This window comes from Clinocottus analis, unplaced genomic scaffold (assembly GCF_023055335.1).
Source record: "Clinocottus analis isolate CAN_PGR_092001 unplaced genomic scaffold, fCliAna1.0.p SCAF_16, whole genome shotgun sequence".
Classification (NCBI taxonomy): domain Eukaryota; kingdom Metazoa; phylum Chordata; class Actinopteri; order Perciformes; family Cottidae; genus Clinocottus; species Clinocottus analis.
Genome location: NW_027175887.1, coordinates 16919132 through 16934891, shown reverse-complemented (window position 1 = coordinate 16934891; position 15760 = coordinate 16919132). Strand labels below are relative to the sequence as shown.

General features: G+C 47.8%; 3 protein-coding genes across 4 annotated transcripts; 2 read left to right on the top strand and 1 right to left on the bottom strand.

The window, feature by feature from the left end:
* Positions 1 to 167: 167 nt before the first annotated feature.
* Positions 168 to 5843, bottom strand: anapc2 (anaphase promoting complex subunit 2). Its single transcript, XM_068578267.1, has 14 exons — positions 5431 to 5843; positions 4777 to 5026; positions 4365 to 4686; positions 4080 to 4212; positions 3727 to 3952; positions 3510 to 3629; positions 3313 to 3430; positions 3038 to 3216; positions 2804 to 2945; positions 2616 to 2691; positions 2262 to 2465; positions 1560 to 1692; positions 839 to 1080; positions 168 to 700 (listed from the first exon to the last, which is right to left on the bottom strand). The coding sequence occupies exons 1-14, from the start codon at positions 5527 to 5529 to the stop codon at positions 491 to 493; spliced, it is 2454 nt and encodes an 817-aa protein (XP_068434368.1). The 5' UTR covers positions 5530 to 5843; the 3' UTR covers positions 168 to 490.
* Positions 5452 to 10746, top strand: rnf25 (ring finger protein 25). 2 transcript variants are annotated; one of them, XM_068578270.1, is made up of 11 exons: positions 5452 to 5591; positions 7191 to 7261; positions 7488 to 7559; positions 7819 to 7915; positions 8030 to 8097; positions 8200 to 8269; positions 8402 to 8473; positions 8855 to 9001; positions 9264 to 9353; positions 9442 to 9579; positions 9828 to 10746. In XM_068578270.1, the coding sequence occupies exons 2-11, from the start codon at positions 7248 to 7250 to the stop codon at positions 10542 to 10544; spliced, it is 1485 nt and encodes a 494-aa protein (XP_068434371.1). In that variant the 5' UTR covers positions 5452 to 5591; positions 7191 to 7247; the 3' UTR covers positions 10545 to 10746. The 2 variants fall into 2 exon arrangements, with proteins under 2 accessions (XP_068434371.1, XP_068434370.1); XM_068578269.1 differs by lacking the exon at positions 5452 to 5591 and having other exon boundaries at positions 7043 to 7261.
* Positions 10747 to 11261: 515 nt separating this feature from the next.
* kat8 (K(lysine) acetyltransferase 8) lies at positions 11262 to 15349 on the top strand. Its single transcript, XM_068578682.1, has 11 exons — positions 11262 to 11681; positions 12050 to 12124; positions 12307 to 12485; positions 12568 to 12621; positions 12752 to 12916; positions 13087 to 13176; positions 13321 to 13461; positions 14138 to 14231; positions 14517 to 14667; positions 14750 to 14904; positions 15127 to 15349. The coding sequence occupies exons 1-11, from the start codon at positions 11360 to 11362 to the stop codon at positions 15189 to 15191; spliced, it is 1491 nt and encodes a 496-aa protein (XP_068434783.1). The 5' UTR covers positions 11262 to 11359; the 3' UTR covers positions 15192 to 15349.
* Positions 15350 to 15760: the final 411 nt, after the last annotated feature.

Sequence of the window (15760 nt, the reverse complement as noted above, 5' to 3'; positions counted from 1 at the left end):
CTATGTATAACGGTGCTGAACTTGATGCTCTGGAGGTCCTCGAGGTTGTAAATGAATCATAAATATGATAGTTAAGAAGTTGTTTCTCATTTTAAAGGATTCAAACGCTGCAGAAAGAAAGCAGAAAAGTGATAAATGTCCACAAACACCTCAGAGTAAACACAGGAAACATTAAAAAGCGTTTATAATGACAATGCATCACTTTTACAACTTAACGTCTCCCTGCAGAACCAACACTGAGGGAGGAAGTGCTTTTATTTTGAAAACCAAACTTTAAAGGGGAATAGCCTTCAAAGAAATGAGCTGCGTTGACGGGACCGTCCCGTCTGAAGAAGCTTCTCCTTCAGAGCGAACAGGAAGTCCTCCTGAGCGAACAGGAAGTTCCCCTGAGCGGCGGCGAGCAGCTCTTCGGTCGCGTTCCCTCAAACCGAGGGAAACGTTCCTCTCGTTTCCCGCAGCCCCTGAAGGCAGCGTCGTGGCTCCCCTCTCCTCAGTTGGCTTTGGGCAGTCTGTAGACGCCCGTGGAGACGATCAGCTGGTGGTCTCTGACCTTCCTCTGCAGAAAGGCCTCCAGCTCGTTGACGTCCATCTCCGTGACGACGGGTCCCGTGGCGACGAACATCCGCAGCATGGAGTGGATCCGCTCCAGCGTCATGCTGTCCAGGTTAGTCAGCATGGCCTGGATGTAGGCCCAGAACAGCTGGTGGGGGGGAGAGGGAGGGGTGTGAGTGTGTGAGCATACGTGTGTGTGTGTGTGTGTACCTGCAGCTTCTCCTCCCTCTGCTCTGATGTGTGTGTGTGTGTGTGTGTGTACCTGAGTGTGTGTGTGTGTGTGTACCTGCAGCTTCTCCTCCCTCTGCTCTGACTGCGTGGTGGTGTTGGAGTCTCTCTCCTCGTCGCTGTCGATCAGCATCACTCCTCGCTCCATCTTCTCCTTGGAGGAGCCCGTCTCCACGGCGTAGTAGCGTCCGCCCGGCTCCTCCCTCAGCACGCCGTGCTGCTGCCACAGCGCCAGCTTCCTGTGCACCAGCTCCTTCGGGGCGCCCAGCTTCACGCTCAGTTCCTCCAGGGTCCAGGAACCTGAGGGAAGGAGAGAGCGAGGGAGGGAGAGAAGGAGATGTTCATAAATCAGGGTTTATACACGTTTCGACAGATGTATTTCCATGACTTTTAACCAAATTTTCATGATCAAACATTGTGTGAAATGTGTGTGTGAACAGTAAAAAGTGATAAAATGTAGTATTTAAACTAACAATGAGGATTCAAAGCATACAGTAAACCTTAAATGACTCAAATGAATGAGAGACAATAGTTTGATTAAAAGAATAAACATTCATATAGATGCCTGTATGTATGCTGCTGATATTTTGAGCCTCTTTCTTTAAAAAGCAGATTCATTATTTCAAACTAAATGAACATCATGAACACATGAATATAACACATTTACTACACTTTTTTTTTTTTTCAAGGACTTTTCAAGGCCTGGAAATGTCATGAGTATTGCATTTTCAAGTTTTAAGGTGGTGCAGAAGTAAAGTGGTGCAGAAGTAAGCTGGTACTTTTGTCCTGGAAGTGCAGGATGATGGCAGCGTGGATGGGGGAGACGGTGAGGTTGGTGAGGCTGCGGTCCTCCAGCTCCAGGTCCAGAGTGACTGAGCCCAGGTGAGGCTTCCAGCTCAGCGTCCTCATGGCCTGGAACGCAGAACACAGAACCGATGTGAAAACAAGCAGTGATGACGTGCTGAGAGCAGGAACAATACAGTGTCTGTCATTGTGTTCAAGGACAGTAGGTTAGTTTGTGTCACAATGCCAGCACATCCATCCCCAACGTATAATTAGACCATTATTTACATGTATCTACCACTTCATTCATATGTTCCACTGTGTTTGTCTCATGATATAGAGAGCTGAGATTGGGCTGTAATTTTTGATATGTGTCATATGCAAGTGACTTTAAAAAAAGGGGAATTTAAGAAAAGATATAAAATCGAGAAGAGGACATCAGCACCCAGAGGGTTAATGAATCCCACAATAACACAAACACACTAGCAGATGGAGGCAGGAGTTGATCTGCAGCTCCAGTGTTCTGACGGCTTAAATCACTGTTTTTGTGAGTGAAGTCCGGTGTGTTCAGAAGAGAGAACATTAAGTTCCATCTGACAGTAAAGAGGAGAACGTATTGATCCTTCGAGGAGTCTGAACTCTGCTGCGGCGGAGCTCTGACTCTAAACATCGGGGCTTCTGGGTGGAGCTTTGAGCACCTTGAGCTTCTCGTAGCGGTGGGTGTAGGCCTCCATGGCCTGGCAGACGAGCGGCGGCAGCTCCAGCTTCTCCTCCTTCAGCGACGGCCAGAACTCCGAGGACAGGATGATGGAGGAGAGGGAGAGCGGCGGCTGCTCCTCCTCGCTCAGCTTCGCCTCCTCCTCGCGGATGTTGCTGTTGATCCTCCGAGAGTCGGCCATGTCCTGGACAGAAGGGGTTGCAAAGTTACTGAAAGAAACACCACATAGAACCAGAGGAACAGCAGCAGAGCGTCAACCCAACGGCTCCACCAGTCGTGATGTTTTAGGATGGAGGAAAGCAAATAACACATACTCTCATGTCATTGGACTGACCTTCAGCATGACCTCACAGTAGTGCATGTGAGACTCTCCGAACCGCAGCTTCAGCAGCTCCACGTTGCGGATTTCCCTACGAACGCAACAACGAATGAAAGATAATAAATGATCAAATAAATAAGGAACGTGAGGCAGAATGCGTCCGGGCAGGTGGAGAGGAGGATCCCCCGCCTGCTCTTCGGTACCTGGCTGTGTTGTAGTTGAGCTGGTGCAGCAGGCGGTCGGCCAGCACGGCTCGGTATTCGTCGATGAAGATGTCTTTGCTGCCGTAGATGCTGACCAGCAGGCTGATGATGTCGGACGAGCGCTGCTTGGAGCCCATTTTATCTGGAAAAAAAAAAAGCGCTCCGCTCTCAGCGACATCACAAAGAAAGTAGAGAGAGAGCGGCGGAAATATAATCAGCGGTGCGTTCACTGACCCGGCACAGCGTCGGTCGGGTCCGGAGTCCAGTCCTCCGGGTCGTTGCCTTCCTCGTCGCTGTCCTGCAGCTCCAGGGTCACGGGGTCGCCTCGGGACAGCTCAGAGGCCAAGTCCGTGCAGCCCTCCACGTCGCCAGTGAGGCCGGCGACGATCTGCCTCACCGTGTCCTCCCGGGTCCTTAAACGCACCACGAGAGTCAGCTACATATACACACACACACATATATATCTATATAGATCAGCATGCGTGCACTAAACGTGGAGGTGGACTCACCTGAGGTACTTGCGGATCGGCTGGCAGGCAACCTGCAGGATGACCATGGACGGGTCGAGCTCTCTGAGGGCCTTGATGGCTGAGATGTAAACCGTGAGGATGTCGGATGTGTGAACTCCTGGGAACGGATCAATAGAGACGGGATCATAGAAATGTGAGTAGAGACAGGATCAATAGAGACGGGTCAGTCGACTCACCCGGGTGCAGCAGCCGGCTCTCAAAAGCAGCCTTCAGGGAGGTGAGCAGCTGCTGCCTCTGGTTGGTTCTCTCCAGACAAAACTTCAGGTCTTCGATGGCCGCTTTGGATTCGGGGAAATCTGGAGGGACGACGTGTTTGAGAGACGCGTGAATGAACAGGTTCCTTTGGCCTAGCTTAGCACAGTGACTGGCGGCAGAGGGGAACCGCTAGCGCACCTCTGATGATGCTGAAGAGCTCCTCGATCCTCATGTTGACATAGATCCTGCAGAAGAACTGGTGCATGTGGCACCTCCACTGCTTCAGCACCGGGCTGCCGGGCGGCCCGCCCTGGATGCTGGGAGTACTGGGAGCGCTGGCAGCGCTGGGAGCAGGTCCGAGACCGTCTCTGTCCGCCTCACTCGCAAACACTTTGCTCAGCCAGCCTAGCACCAGCTCCAGCCACTACACACACACACACACACACACACACACACACACACACACAAACACACGTTCAGAAGGAGGGCACTTTCCCGCTGATGCAGGTTCAATCTTTACGTAACGTTCACTGACTCGCGGAGGTTTTTACCTCCTGGAACTCCAGCAGGAAGGACCGCTCGTACTCGCCCCTGCAGTGCTGCTCCATGCGCTGCTCGATGAGCTTGTGCAGGATGGAGGTGACGGCCTCCGAGCTAACCCACTCCAGTAGCTGCAGTCTGGAGCTGCAACAACCAAACCGCACATCCTCACAACTCACACGTGACATGTGCAGACGCCGTTAGTGAAGAAGGGTCTGTTTTTAGAGTGAATGTGAGTGTGAAGTTGATGTTACTCTGCATGCTTCTGTGTGTTGGTGGTGCGCTGCTCCACTCACAGTATGTGGCTGAGGTCCCGAAGCTGCTCCAGGGCCTCCTTGCACCAGCACTGCTGTGTCGGGACCCTGCAGCCCGGGCAGATCCCCCGCTCGGGCCCCTCCGGCAGCTCGGCCCCATCCTCGGCTTGCCCCTGCTGGTTCATGTAGATGGAGAAGGTCCGGCTGTAAAACTCCAGCACTCGCTCCTGGAGGACGGGGGAGGGGGAGAAGAGAAGGAGGGCCCTGATGATGGTGAAGGCCCGCTCCTGGAGGCCTCCGAGCCCGGGGCCGCAGAGGCTGCCGCGGCCCTCGTCCTGCCACGTCCCCAGCTTCTTCAAACCACCTGGGAGGAGGAGGGAAGAGGGAATGTTGTAACAGTGTTCCCATCCTGTATAAATACGGATTACACTGTATTTTTTATTTCCCCACTTGCCCAGAAAAGGTTCCAGTCGGTCTAAGAGAGTCCGAAAGGCGGTGAGGAGAACCCAGGCCCTGCCTCGCTCCTCCAGCTCGTTCTCCGGCTGTTTGAGTCCGGACCAGAACTCGGGAACCACTGAGGAGGAGAGGCGCATCTGCAGCGTCTCCAGCAGCCAGCCGCCCAGCAGCCGGCCCAGACCCTGAGCACACAGCAGGGCCAGAGAGTCCGAGAGGCCCTGCTCCGTCACCGAGGAGCCGGGAGACATCTATGGCACAGAGCATCAGATACTGCAATATAATATCTGTAAACTACCAGGATATACCAGGCCAAAGACATGTCATAAACTGAACACTCAAGGAGAACCTGAGAGGGGGCTGCCTTCATCTCCAGACCTGGCTGGACCCGATTCAGAGGACTATTTGTGTGTATAAAGAGACTCCAGATTACAAACAGCCACATGAAGACAAAGGCGAGGTGCAAAATAAAGTATGCCGAATTTAGCCGAAGACCCCCGACTGATCAGTGACAGGTAATCTGTCACGCCCCTTCTGCTGTGAGCCGACGCCACACGCAAGAAAACATTAAATCGTGACATATTTGAACGGAGTTCGGGGAAACGCCGGTTCACTCCGCGTCGGCGTCTGTATCCTGCAGCTCTAGCCCACTCACCAAAGCTGCGGTGACGGTCTCCCATCCGTCGGCGACCCCTCGTTGTGCTTCGGGTCCAGGAGCCTCCGCTGGGTCCGTCTCCATCACAACATCTTCCATTTTCTGGGACTTTCTTCAGGAAAAACGAACCTTCTATCCTGAGTACAACATTTAAACTTTGGGTTTGTTTTTACTTGTTACACCGTCGCTAAAACGCATTGTGTCCGGTATTATACGTGTGTTTTATTAATAGTGATATAATAACAATTGATTTCATCTGTAAAACTCTTCTGTAATGAATTTGAAGTCACGTTTACATGGTTCTTGCTTTGGTATCGCGGGTTTACTTCTTCTTCGTCGGTGTCGCCCTCGTCTTCTTCTTCGTCTTATTCTTCTGCAAGCTGAACGCTCAAATGCTCAACGCCGCCCCCACCGTCAACTCGGCAAACTGCATTCCTTTGCTGGTAGTTGGTAACTGTGACATTGTTTAGAATTGCGCCCTCCAGTGGCCGCCGTGAGGAATCGCAACACTACTTTTGAATGTGTGGATTACGACACGGTGTCAAATATTTATATTACTATGCATTTGCATAACGTAATATTAGTGTGAGTATTTCAAAAGTCACATCAGTAAGAGTGATGAGTAATAATTGTGTCTGACAGTTGATCTGCGTGCACTTAGAATCACGAGCGAGAACTGCCCTCTTGGTCACAGGAAGGAACTGCAACACAATTTGTGGCGATATACAACATTAGTGTCGGTTCAACTTATTATAAATAAATATTAGTTCGAAACAAACTGGCAGCATCAATGTAATAAATAATTGTAATTTAAAGAGTTTTTAAATCGTTTTAAAACAGTTAGATGATTACATAACGTGTATGATGCTCAAAGGTATTAATGCCCTCTTGTGGCCACAATGAGTAAGTACAGTTAACTACGACTATCAAGCTAGATGTATTGAGCATACAACTACTTCCGGCTAAAACATTCAAAATAAAACCTTTACAACATTTGCTGTTACGTTGTTTGTCCACAAGGGGGCGATAGATACTCACGATTATAGATTATGAGAACTTGATTCTTCTAAATCTGCCTGCGAACAATTTGAACATTTTCTGTATTGAAATAATACAGAAAAACTAATCAAAAAGTATACTTTTTAAAAATACATTTTAATAAAATAAACTATAATAATAAGTAATGATACAACTTCAAAAATAATATAAATACAATTATATAAAAAAAAAAATTTCTAAAAAAAAAAAAGAAATACTACAAATGAAATCATGACAGTTATTAATAATAACATGAAGAACTTCTTATAAACAATTCTGAAACATCCATATTTTATTAATTGCACTATGCTATATGAATTACACTATTAATGTTTAATAACGTTATCAAAAAAGGCATGTAACTACAACGGATTGTACAATCTTCAACGTAGGAAGTAATAAACCCTTTACATATTTTACATTTAATAATAATATATTATAATATTTTTTTAAATATAGTTGTAGTTACAAGTTGTGGCCACTGGAGGGCGAGAAACACTGTCAACCCCATTTCTTCAGAGACTTGCTTATTTTTCCGGTAAAGACCTTCAAAGTAAAAGTCGGCAGCGTTCGCCTTCACGAATACCGACGCTTGTTGTGGATGTCACATCATGTGTTATGTGGTTGCGTGAATCCTATTTTTTGGGGTAGTGAAGAATCGAGAAAACAAAACCTATTTCCGGTGTGGTGTTGCGTTAATAACGCTCCGTGTCTCCCGGCAGCAGCAGCAGCAGCAGTAGCGGCAGCAGCTGACCGTTCGCTTGGACAGAAGCACCAACATGGCGGAAAACGAGTGAGTTCGATAACGGCCTGAATATTTTTCCTTTTTAACCACAAAACAAAGGTCGCTGTTCTGAATCCACAGTTCGTCTGTTCAGTGACGGTTAAATGTGATGAGACGTGACGCCAGCAGCTACGCTAACGCCAGCTAGCTAAAACAACAAAGACACACCGACAGCAGTACTCATTAAAATACTTTATGTAAGTACTCTTTAAATACTGTGTGTACTCCTCCGCAGCGTTCTGTCTGAGATCGAGGTGCTGGAGTCCATCTACCCGGACGAGTTGCTGGTCAACAGGAAGCCGGACGGGTGAGAAGTTATGATCTGCAATTACATAACTTTGTACTTTGTTACATCAGCTTGTAGTACCCTCCAGTGGTAGAAGTACTCAAGTAGTGTACTTGTAGTAAAGAAACTTGGAATATTCATTTGTATGCTTCTTTATACTTGTCATCCTCTAAATCTGAGAGATACTTATTGCACTTTATACTACATCTCAGAGGTACATACTGTACTTTATACTACGTCTCAGAGGTAAATATTGTACTGTGTGTTTGTGTGTCCTCAGGGACTGGGAGGTGAGCCTGGTCCTGTACCCGTCCACCGCAGAGGACTCTGTCTCCCAGTTCGTCCGACTCACCTTGACCCTGACCCTGGATCAGCAGGTAAACACCAACATTTACTCTCAGTTATAGTTTACCATGAAAGTGTGTTGACAATTAAAGGTAAATATAATATACATAATATAAGGAAGGTGAGACTCTCCTGTCTGTGCTCAGTACCCGTCGTCCTCTCCAGACATCTCCATTCATAACCCACGCGGGCTTTCTGATGACAAGATCAGCAGGTAAACCTGACGCTGTGTAATGTCATGATGTTGTATTATTATGTTTTATTGTGATGTAATATTCTGTGTGACTCATGAATCTTGTGTAACCTTTTCTCTTAGTGTCCAAAAGTGTCTTCAGTTGGAGGCTCAGTCCTGTCTGGGCTCACCTGTGTTGTATCAGCTCATTGAGGTCACTACAAGTCAAGCTTCTTATTTACTTTAAGAGAATACACACATTGTGTGATCATATGATGATGTTCACACGGTGGTGATGAACGTTTACGTCATATTTAATACTTTCTCCTCTTGTTTTTATCCTCAGAAAGCCAAAGAAATCCTGACGGAGAGCAACATTCCTCACGGGAACTGTGTGATCTGCCTCTACGGCTTCAAGGTGCGTGCGTGCGTGCGTGTGCGTGTGTGTGTGTGTGTGTGTGTGTGTGTGTGTGTGTGTGTGTGTGTGCGTGCGTGTGTGCGTGCGTCACCTGCTGTTGCTTCCATGTCTATGGACAGTTTGTCAAACTTAAACGGGTGTTTTAATGGTATTTTTCTTTTTTTTATCAACCGTAAAATTAAGAAAATAGTCGGCAGATATATTGATAATGAGAACAAATAAAACACACACATCGCACACTGAATCTTTGTGTACCGTGTCTTGGTTAAAACATGACTCATGTAACAAAAAGATGATTCATCATAAACGTGTTCTGCTTCTCAACGTGGCAGGATTAAACTGTGTGTGGGTGTGTGTGTGCATGTGTGTGTGTGTGTCCAGGAGGGAGAGACGTTCTCCAAGACTAGCTGCTACCACTACTTCCACTCTCACTGCCTCGGCCGCTACGCCAGCCACTCGGAGACGGAGCTCCGCCTGAGAGAGAAGGAGCTGCAGGAGGACAAGACGCGCCAAAGAGCTGACCAGCAGGTCACATGACTCCTTACGCGGCGCTCTTCATGAGAGACAAACTCTCAGATTCAAAGTCACAAATGTAGCTTTTTTTTGTAGCTTGCGTTGCCTCACACATTTATGAATATTACCGGCCTCCCACCCCCGCTTTGTGATGTAGCATAATATTTATTGTGTCCTTTTTAATGACCCTCTAACGAGCTCGTAGACTTCAGCCCTTAGAGTTTGTATCTCTCGGTCACTTCTCACTACGTTGTGTTGTCGCTGTTTCTCGTCTCAGGAGCTGACCGTTGTGTGTCCGGTGTGTCGAGCGCCGCTCACCTACGACGTGGACCGGCTGCTGTGTAGCCCCGCCCCTCTGCTGCCAGAGGTAACGCCCTCTTCTACAGCACAGGTGCACCCCTTCTCACCTCCAGGACCCGCACTCACTCACAGCTTACTTCTTGTTCCTCCCTCAGCTGGACGGAGCCGCCATCGGCTCCAGCTTCCAGCTGAAGTGGCGTGAACTCCAGAAGCTTCTTGAGCGACAGAAGTCTAAAGGAGGGATCATCGACCCAGAGGCGGAGTCCAACCGATTCCTCATCCACACCAACGAGGTGAGAACGAGTTTTAGATGGTACACGTTGACTTGTGATGGAGGGAAAACGCTGATCTTTTGAGAAAATCCTCCTTTTTGCTGTCAAACCGAGAGTCAGATAAAAAGATGGATGCCAGTCTCATCTCTGAGCTGGAAGCAGAAATGACTCGCTCCACTTAAAGTGATGAACACACCTCCATACCACTCCAGATCTGAGTTATTAATACAGTAACAGAGACGCTCACATTGCTTTGTTGACGCCCACAGACTCCGCCCGCTGGAGAAAATGAAAACCTGGACGCCGACGCCTCCCTCGGAGCGCGGGTACCGTCCGCCTCGCACGTCTCCTCCCATGAAACTGGAGTCAGAGCCGACCCGTTTGCTTCTGGACGGTCCCACTGCAGAGGAGGTGGACCGAACCAGAGGCGCCAGAACCAGGGGAGGAGCCAACGGAGAGGGGGCCGGTCCAGACCGCACCCCCGGAGGGCCGCGCCCGTCACAGAGCACCTGGACAAACTGTCTCTGTCCTCAGCCGGCGCCGAAGGGCCGATGAAAGCTCAGGGTCACCAACCGAGGCCCGTGCATGCAGAGCTCGGTCGGTCCAAGGTGGGCAGGGGGGTCTCTGCAGAGCACGAAGAGGGCCCGGGGCCTGCAGAGTGCCAAGAGGCCCTGAGGTCTGCAGAGCACGAAGAGGGCCCGGGGCCTGCAGACGGGCTGAGCCAGGCCGCCTGGGAGGCCGAATGCCCACACACTGCTGCTGCTGCTGCTGGCGGTCGTGGCCCCCGTGGAAGAAGACGGGGTGCTCACCGCCCAGACTCGGGAGCTGGGGCCCGCGGCTGCTACCACTGGGTCGGGCGCGCTTCTAAAAGCAGGGGTGGGCCCGCTAACCTGTACGGCAGAGGAGGGGGCCCCCGCTGGGGCCACGGCGGGGGCTTCCAGCACAAGGTGGTGGAGCTGGAGAGGAGAGGGGAGGAGGTGCTATGACGAAGGGCAGCCGGAGGGCCAGCGAACAAACGTGCGTGTGCCTTCAGGACCAGAGGGCCCAGCCTAGAGATCGGCACCAGAAGCTCCTGGGGCTCCCGGTCTCTGGGGGTCATACAAACGAACATTAGAGGCCGATGGGTGTTGTTGTTTGTTGTGATGCAAAATGACTTAAAAGAACTACAAATTAAATGTTCTGTCTCTGTCGGTGTGTTACAGTCTTCTTTTTAGATAAAGCACATTCTAAATGTATAATAAGGAGCTTAGTTAGAAGTAGAAAATTAGTTAGTAGTAGTTATAAAATTGTATAATACTTTAAAACTATTTTTCCTGCATAGTGAGTACTTTTGACTTAAATTTGATAAGAATAATATGTAATATGTAATGCAGTACTTTCATTGACTTTACTATTAGTGCCAGTACTCTGGTAAATTATCTAATTCTTAAAAATTCTTAAAAGAATTATCACTGTCATCATCATTATTTTTTTTTATCATCACCAACGTCATTATTATTATACATATTTTTTTTTATCAACAATGTCATTATTATCATCATCACTAACGTCATCATTATCAATACTATATAAAAAATACAATAATCTTCCAACAACGTGAAGACTCATGGGAGATGTAGTTTCTGAGTATTAAAGCGCCGCATCCGAGGATGAAGAGGGGTGGAAACTACGTTTCACTGGCCGCCATCTTTGCTTTTCTTCTTTTCTTTTTTTCCCCCTCTGTCTCGTTGAAGACCAGCCCCTCTGAATAATCTGCGCAGGTTCGCAGAGGCGTGTTGTTGTTTTCAAAACGGCCGAGGTTATGATGACTGGCGGGACCGAGTTTCACAAAAGCTACAGCAGCAGCAAGGACTCCGAGCCCCGAATGGACGTGGACGTGGACTCGAGTCACATGGGGAGCGAGCGCGGGGAACTGGACGGCGGCATCCCGGCGGCGTGCTCCTCTAACGGCAGCGGCGGGGAGGAGGAGGAGATGGAGGCCCTCAGCCGTTTGAGAGAAGCCGGGGGCTCGAGTAGTCACCACGGCCCGGACGCGGGCGAGGTATTCTGCGGCGGCAGGGAGCAGGAGGTGTCGGTCGAAATTGGAGAGACGTATTTATGTCAACGAGCCGACAAGACATGGCGTGAGTGCTGCTGTCTCTGCGCTGCCTGGTTTACATGATTTAGCGTCATTTTGTCTTTTTTGGGGGAATAAATGCCCGCTGATGACACCACAACAGTGCAATGCGCAGCTAAGCTAACTCCCAGAAGTTGACATTTCACTGGCGTACATTGGCCGATATTGTGGGTTTGTTGAGCATTATGAGGTTGCCGAACTCAGTAATGGCTCAACACGTTTCAAGTACCCCTTTCTATTAAGCGAAATAACCATAAATATGTTTGCTCATAATCAAAAATGTATTAAATCCGTATAAATCTGAATGGAGTTTGGCAAGCATGCGTTTGTATCTGACAAAAGTCTGTCACTCATTGATTTTTTTTCTCTTTTCAGACACAGCAGAAGTTATTCAGTCCCGACTGAATGAACAGGAGGGCAGAGAGGAGTTCTATGTGCACTATGTGGGATGTGAGTCCATGACTAGTTCATCATATCTTCATGAATATTTGATGATGCAGATGTTAAAGGTTATATGTCTTTATTAATACCGTCTCCACCCTCATTTTGATATCTTTCCCTGGATTTGCCCGTCCTCCTCCCCTACATCTTTACATGGACCTCCTCCTTTTCTCCCCTTTTTGGCATTGCAGTCAACAGGCGCCTCGATGAATGGGTGGGGAAGGCCCGACTGGCGCTCACCAAGACGGTGAAAGACGCAGTGAGGAAGAGCACGGAGATCGGCATTGTAGGGGATTTGGGCGAACAACCCGAAAGGAAGATCACCCGCAACCAGAAGCGCAAGCACGACGAGATCAACCACGTGCAGAAGGTAGAGAGGCGCGGCGCCGCTTCTTGGTTGTGTTGTGACGCTTTGGTTTGGTGTTTATCTAACGGAGGTTTTCCTTTTGCAGACGTACGCAGAGATGGACCCAACAACAGCGGCCCTGGAGAAGGAGCACGAGGCGGTAAGGTGCATGTTCTTTACCTCTTTTGTTGCGTCATGTGGTTTAACTGATTTAAGTAGTTAGCTACGTCGTTAGCTTCTCGCCTGCGTTGTGTGACGACGCCCCCCCTCGCTGTGATCTCTCCCTCTAGATCACCAAAGTAAAATATGTAGACAAGATCCAGATCGGAAACTTTGAGATCGACGCCTGGTACTTCTCCCCGTTTCCCGAAGACTACGGCAAGCAGCCGAAGCTGTGGATCTGCGAGTACTGCCTTAAATACATGAAGTACGAGAAGACCTTCAGACATCACCTGGTCAGTGTGTGGAGTTTGTTAGTGAAGGTCTGGAGTCTTCACTCATTATTACTCAGATGAAAGCCATGTGTTTCCACCTGTTTATCACCACGATAACAACCATAATGAAACCAGGAACATGCACATGCCTTGCTAAATGAAATTTGACCCTTTGACCTTTCTGTCCTCAGTCCCACTGTCAGTGGAAACAGCCTCCAGGCAAAGAAATCTACAGAAGAAGCAACATATCGGTGTTTGAAGTGGACGGGCGGGACCACAAGGTGAGTCTGCCCGCCTCACGCTGAACAACGTGGGCTCATTTCTGCAGGGGTCGCGTCCCGAAATATAACTGTACCTTTTAGATCTTAAGAGGTAATGAAATCAGTCTGTTATTCCTCGTTGTGATTCATTGTCTCTGTTTGCAGATCTACTGTCAAAATCTTTGTCTTTTAGCGAAACTGTTCCTGGACCACAAGACGCTTTATTTTGACGTGGAGCCGTTCATCTTCTACATCCTCACGGAGGTCAACAAGCAGGGAGCGCACATCGTGGGCTACTTCTCCAAAGTGAGACTCTCTTTCTCTCTCGTGGTTTTAAATAACTTCTCTTGTATCAACGCAGGACGTTCCTTACTCATAAACACAGACAGTTGTAAAGCTGTTTGAAAAAACAATAAATAAATAAATGAACCATCTTGACCGACGAGTTCAAAGCTTCAGTCATAACGTTGATTCTAAATTCACATGAAAAGCGTCTTTGTGTGTCTGTTCATTGTGTTTTCAAAGCAGTATTTCTGTAAAGCTGCAGATGAAAATCAGGCAACACTGATGTTGTTATTATTATTAATATTATTTGTAGAATTTAATTCTAATGGTGGCTGGAAACATTTATTGGAGAAATGGAGATGTTGTCATTTCCCAAAATTCACAAACTACATTATGTATATTTAATAAACATATATAGATATAGATATAGATATAGTTATGATTTTATAGATAATACATGTGTCCAAAGTTTTATTTGAAAACCTCTGTTGAAGCTTTGAATGTAAAAATAAAGATTTTTTTTTTCCTGTAATCTGCTCTGTCTGTGGTCAAAAACCTTTTAACCTCTTGCATGTTTTGCATAAATCATCCATAACCCTTTTATTCATAACCCCTGAAGATGAAGTTTAGTCTCTAAACCTTTGGAGTCGTTGACGCTGTGTGTCTGAGCGTTTTCTTCCCGGGTCTTCTCTTCCAGGAGAAGGAGTCTCCAGACGGGAACAACGTGGCGTGCATCCTCACGCTGCCGCCGTACCAGCGCCGAGGCTACGGGAAGTTCCTCATCGCTTTTAGTGAGTAGGACTTCTGATCTGTGCGTCACCAGCATCCTGTTATTAATAAATAGTCATGACATGTGACCAAAGAGACACTTTCAGCTTGGTGGTCAATGACAGCGACCAAAAAACAAAACAAAGAGTCAATTTATTACAAGAGTAAATCTGCGGACTAAGACGCAAGTGAGGAAAACAGGATGCATTTAACAGACTTGGGGTTCACTCTTAGTTTTGGGCAGACCTCATCAGAGAGTGTGCTGGGACACGGGGATGGACGCTCAGTGTCTGCTGCGTGTGTTTCAGGTTACGAGCTGTCAAAGCTGGAGAGCGCAGTCGGTTCTCCGGAGAAGCCGCTGTCGGACCTCGGCAAGCTGAGCTACAGAAGCTACTGGTCCTGGGTTCTGCTGGAGATCCTGAGGGACTTCAGAGGGACGCTGTCCATCAAAGACCTGAGGTAGAGCGAGAGAGAGAAAGAGAGACACACACACCTCACGCACACCTCTCACACACCTCACACCCTGTCCCTCCGTCCCCAGCCAGATGACCAGCATCACGCAGAGTGACATCATCAGCACGCTGCAGTCGCTCAACATGGTGAAGTACTGGAAAGGTCAGCACGTCATCTGTGTGACGCCCAAACTGGTGGAGGAGCACCTGAAGAGCGCCCAGTACAAGAAACCACCGATCACTGGTGAGCGCTGGTGTCTTAGAGTTCACGTTTGTATTTTTTTTTTCTTGGACTCAAAATTACAACTCAAGCGGACGTGCAGATTTTTCCGGTTGTTGTCCCGATGATGTCATGAATGTTCCTGCAGTAACGGTCTGCTTTGGGTCCTTGTTTCTTCTCCTGTATGTTTCTTTCTCTCTCTTTCTCTCTTTCTCTTTCTCTTTCTTTCTCTCTGCCTGCCCCTAGTGGACACGATGTGTTTGAAGTGGGCGCCCCCCAAAAACAAACAAGTCAAGTTGTCAAAGAAGTGAGACGCCACATCTGTTCATCGCCTACTGTTTTTATATCCTCTGCCAAGTTCCTTGTTTCCTCCTCAACGGGCAACTCCACGACCTGCTGTCATGAACCTCTTTGTACAAAGTCATTAGTAGCATCTGTCAGTATTTTCTTAAAATATGTTAAAAAAACAGTCATGTGTACTGATTCCTTCTTTCATGAGCGTCAACTGCTCCTAAAAGTCTAAAATCTTCTTTTAACACGTTCCAGGAGTCTAAAGAGTCACATGATGGATACGATATGTATTCCAACAGGAGTTGTTCTGTAATTTAATTTAGAATTAAGATCGTTTATTAGTAAAATAATCTGCTGTTAATGTTTTCAAGTTTTTTTTTTTTTTCAACAATAATCGTTAAACTGAATATTGTTGAAGAGCTTCTCTCTTTTTGTCACGGCACATATTTAGTTATTTTCTCTGAAGTGTAACTGATGAAGGCTCTGACAAATATAATAAATAAAACTCCAGGTTTTAATACAGAAATGACATCAAGACGATTAACTGCCAGTTTGTAGTCTGTAGGTCTGCTAATAACCACCAGGGGGC

Coding starts and splice junctions, on each gene's coding strand:
- anapc2 (XM_068578267.1), bottom strand. CDS start 5,529: ATGGAAGATGTTGTGATGGAGACGGACCCAGCGGAGGCTCCTGGACCC. Junction 3,630..3,726: donor GCTCTTCAGCATCATCAGAG/GTGCGCTAGCGG, acceptor TCGTCCCTCCAG/ATTTCCCCGAATCCAAAGCG. Junction 2,946..3,037: donor CCCGACCGACGCTGTGCCGG/GTCAGTGAACGC, acceptor TTTTTTTTCCAG/ATAAAATGGGCTCCAAGCAG.
- rnf25 (XM_068578270.1), top strand. Junction 8,270..8,401: donor TGTTGTATCAGCTCATTGAG/GTCACTACAAGT, acceptor TTTTATCCTCAG/AAAGCCAAAGAAATCCTGAC. Junction 8,474..8,854: donor TCTGCCTCTACGGCTTCAAG/GTGCGTGCGTGC, acceptor GTGTGTGTCCAG/GAGGGAGAGACGTTCTCCAA.
- kat8 (XM_068578682.1), top strand. CDS start 11,360: ATGATGACTGGCGGGACCGAGTTTCACAAAAGCTACAGCAGCAGCAAG. Junction 12,917..13,086: donor AGACCTTCAGACATCACCTG/GTCAGTGTGTGG, acceptor TTCTGTCCTCAG/TCCCACTGTCAGTGGAAACA. Junction 14,668..14,749: donor CTGTCCATCAAAGACCTGAG/GTAGAGCGAGAG, acceptor CTCCGTCCCCAG/CCAGATGACCAGCATCACGC.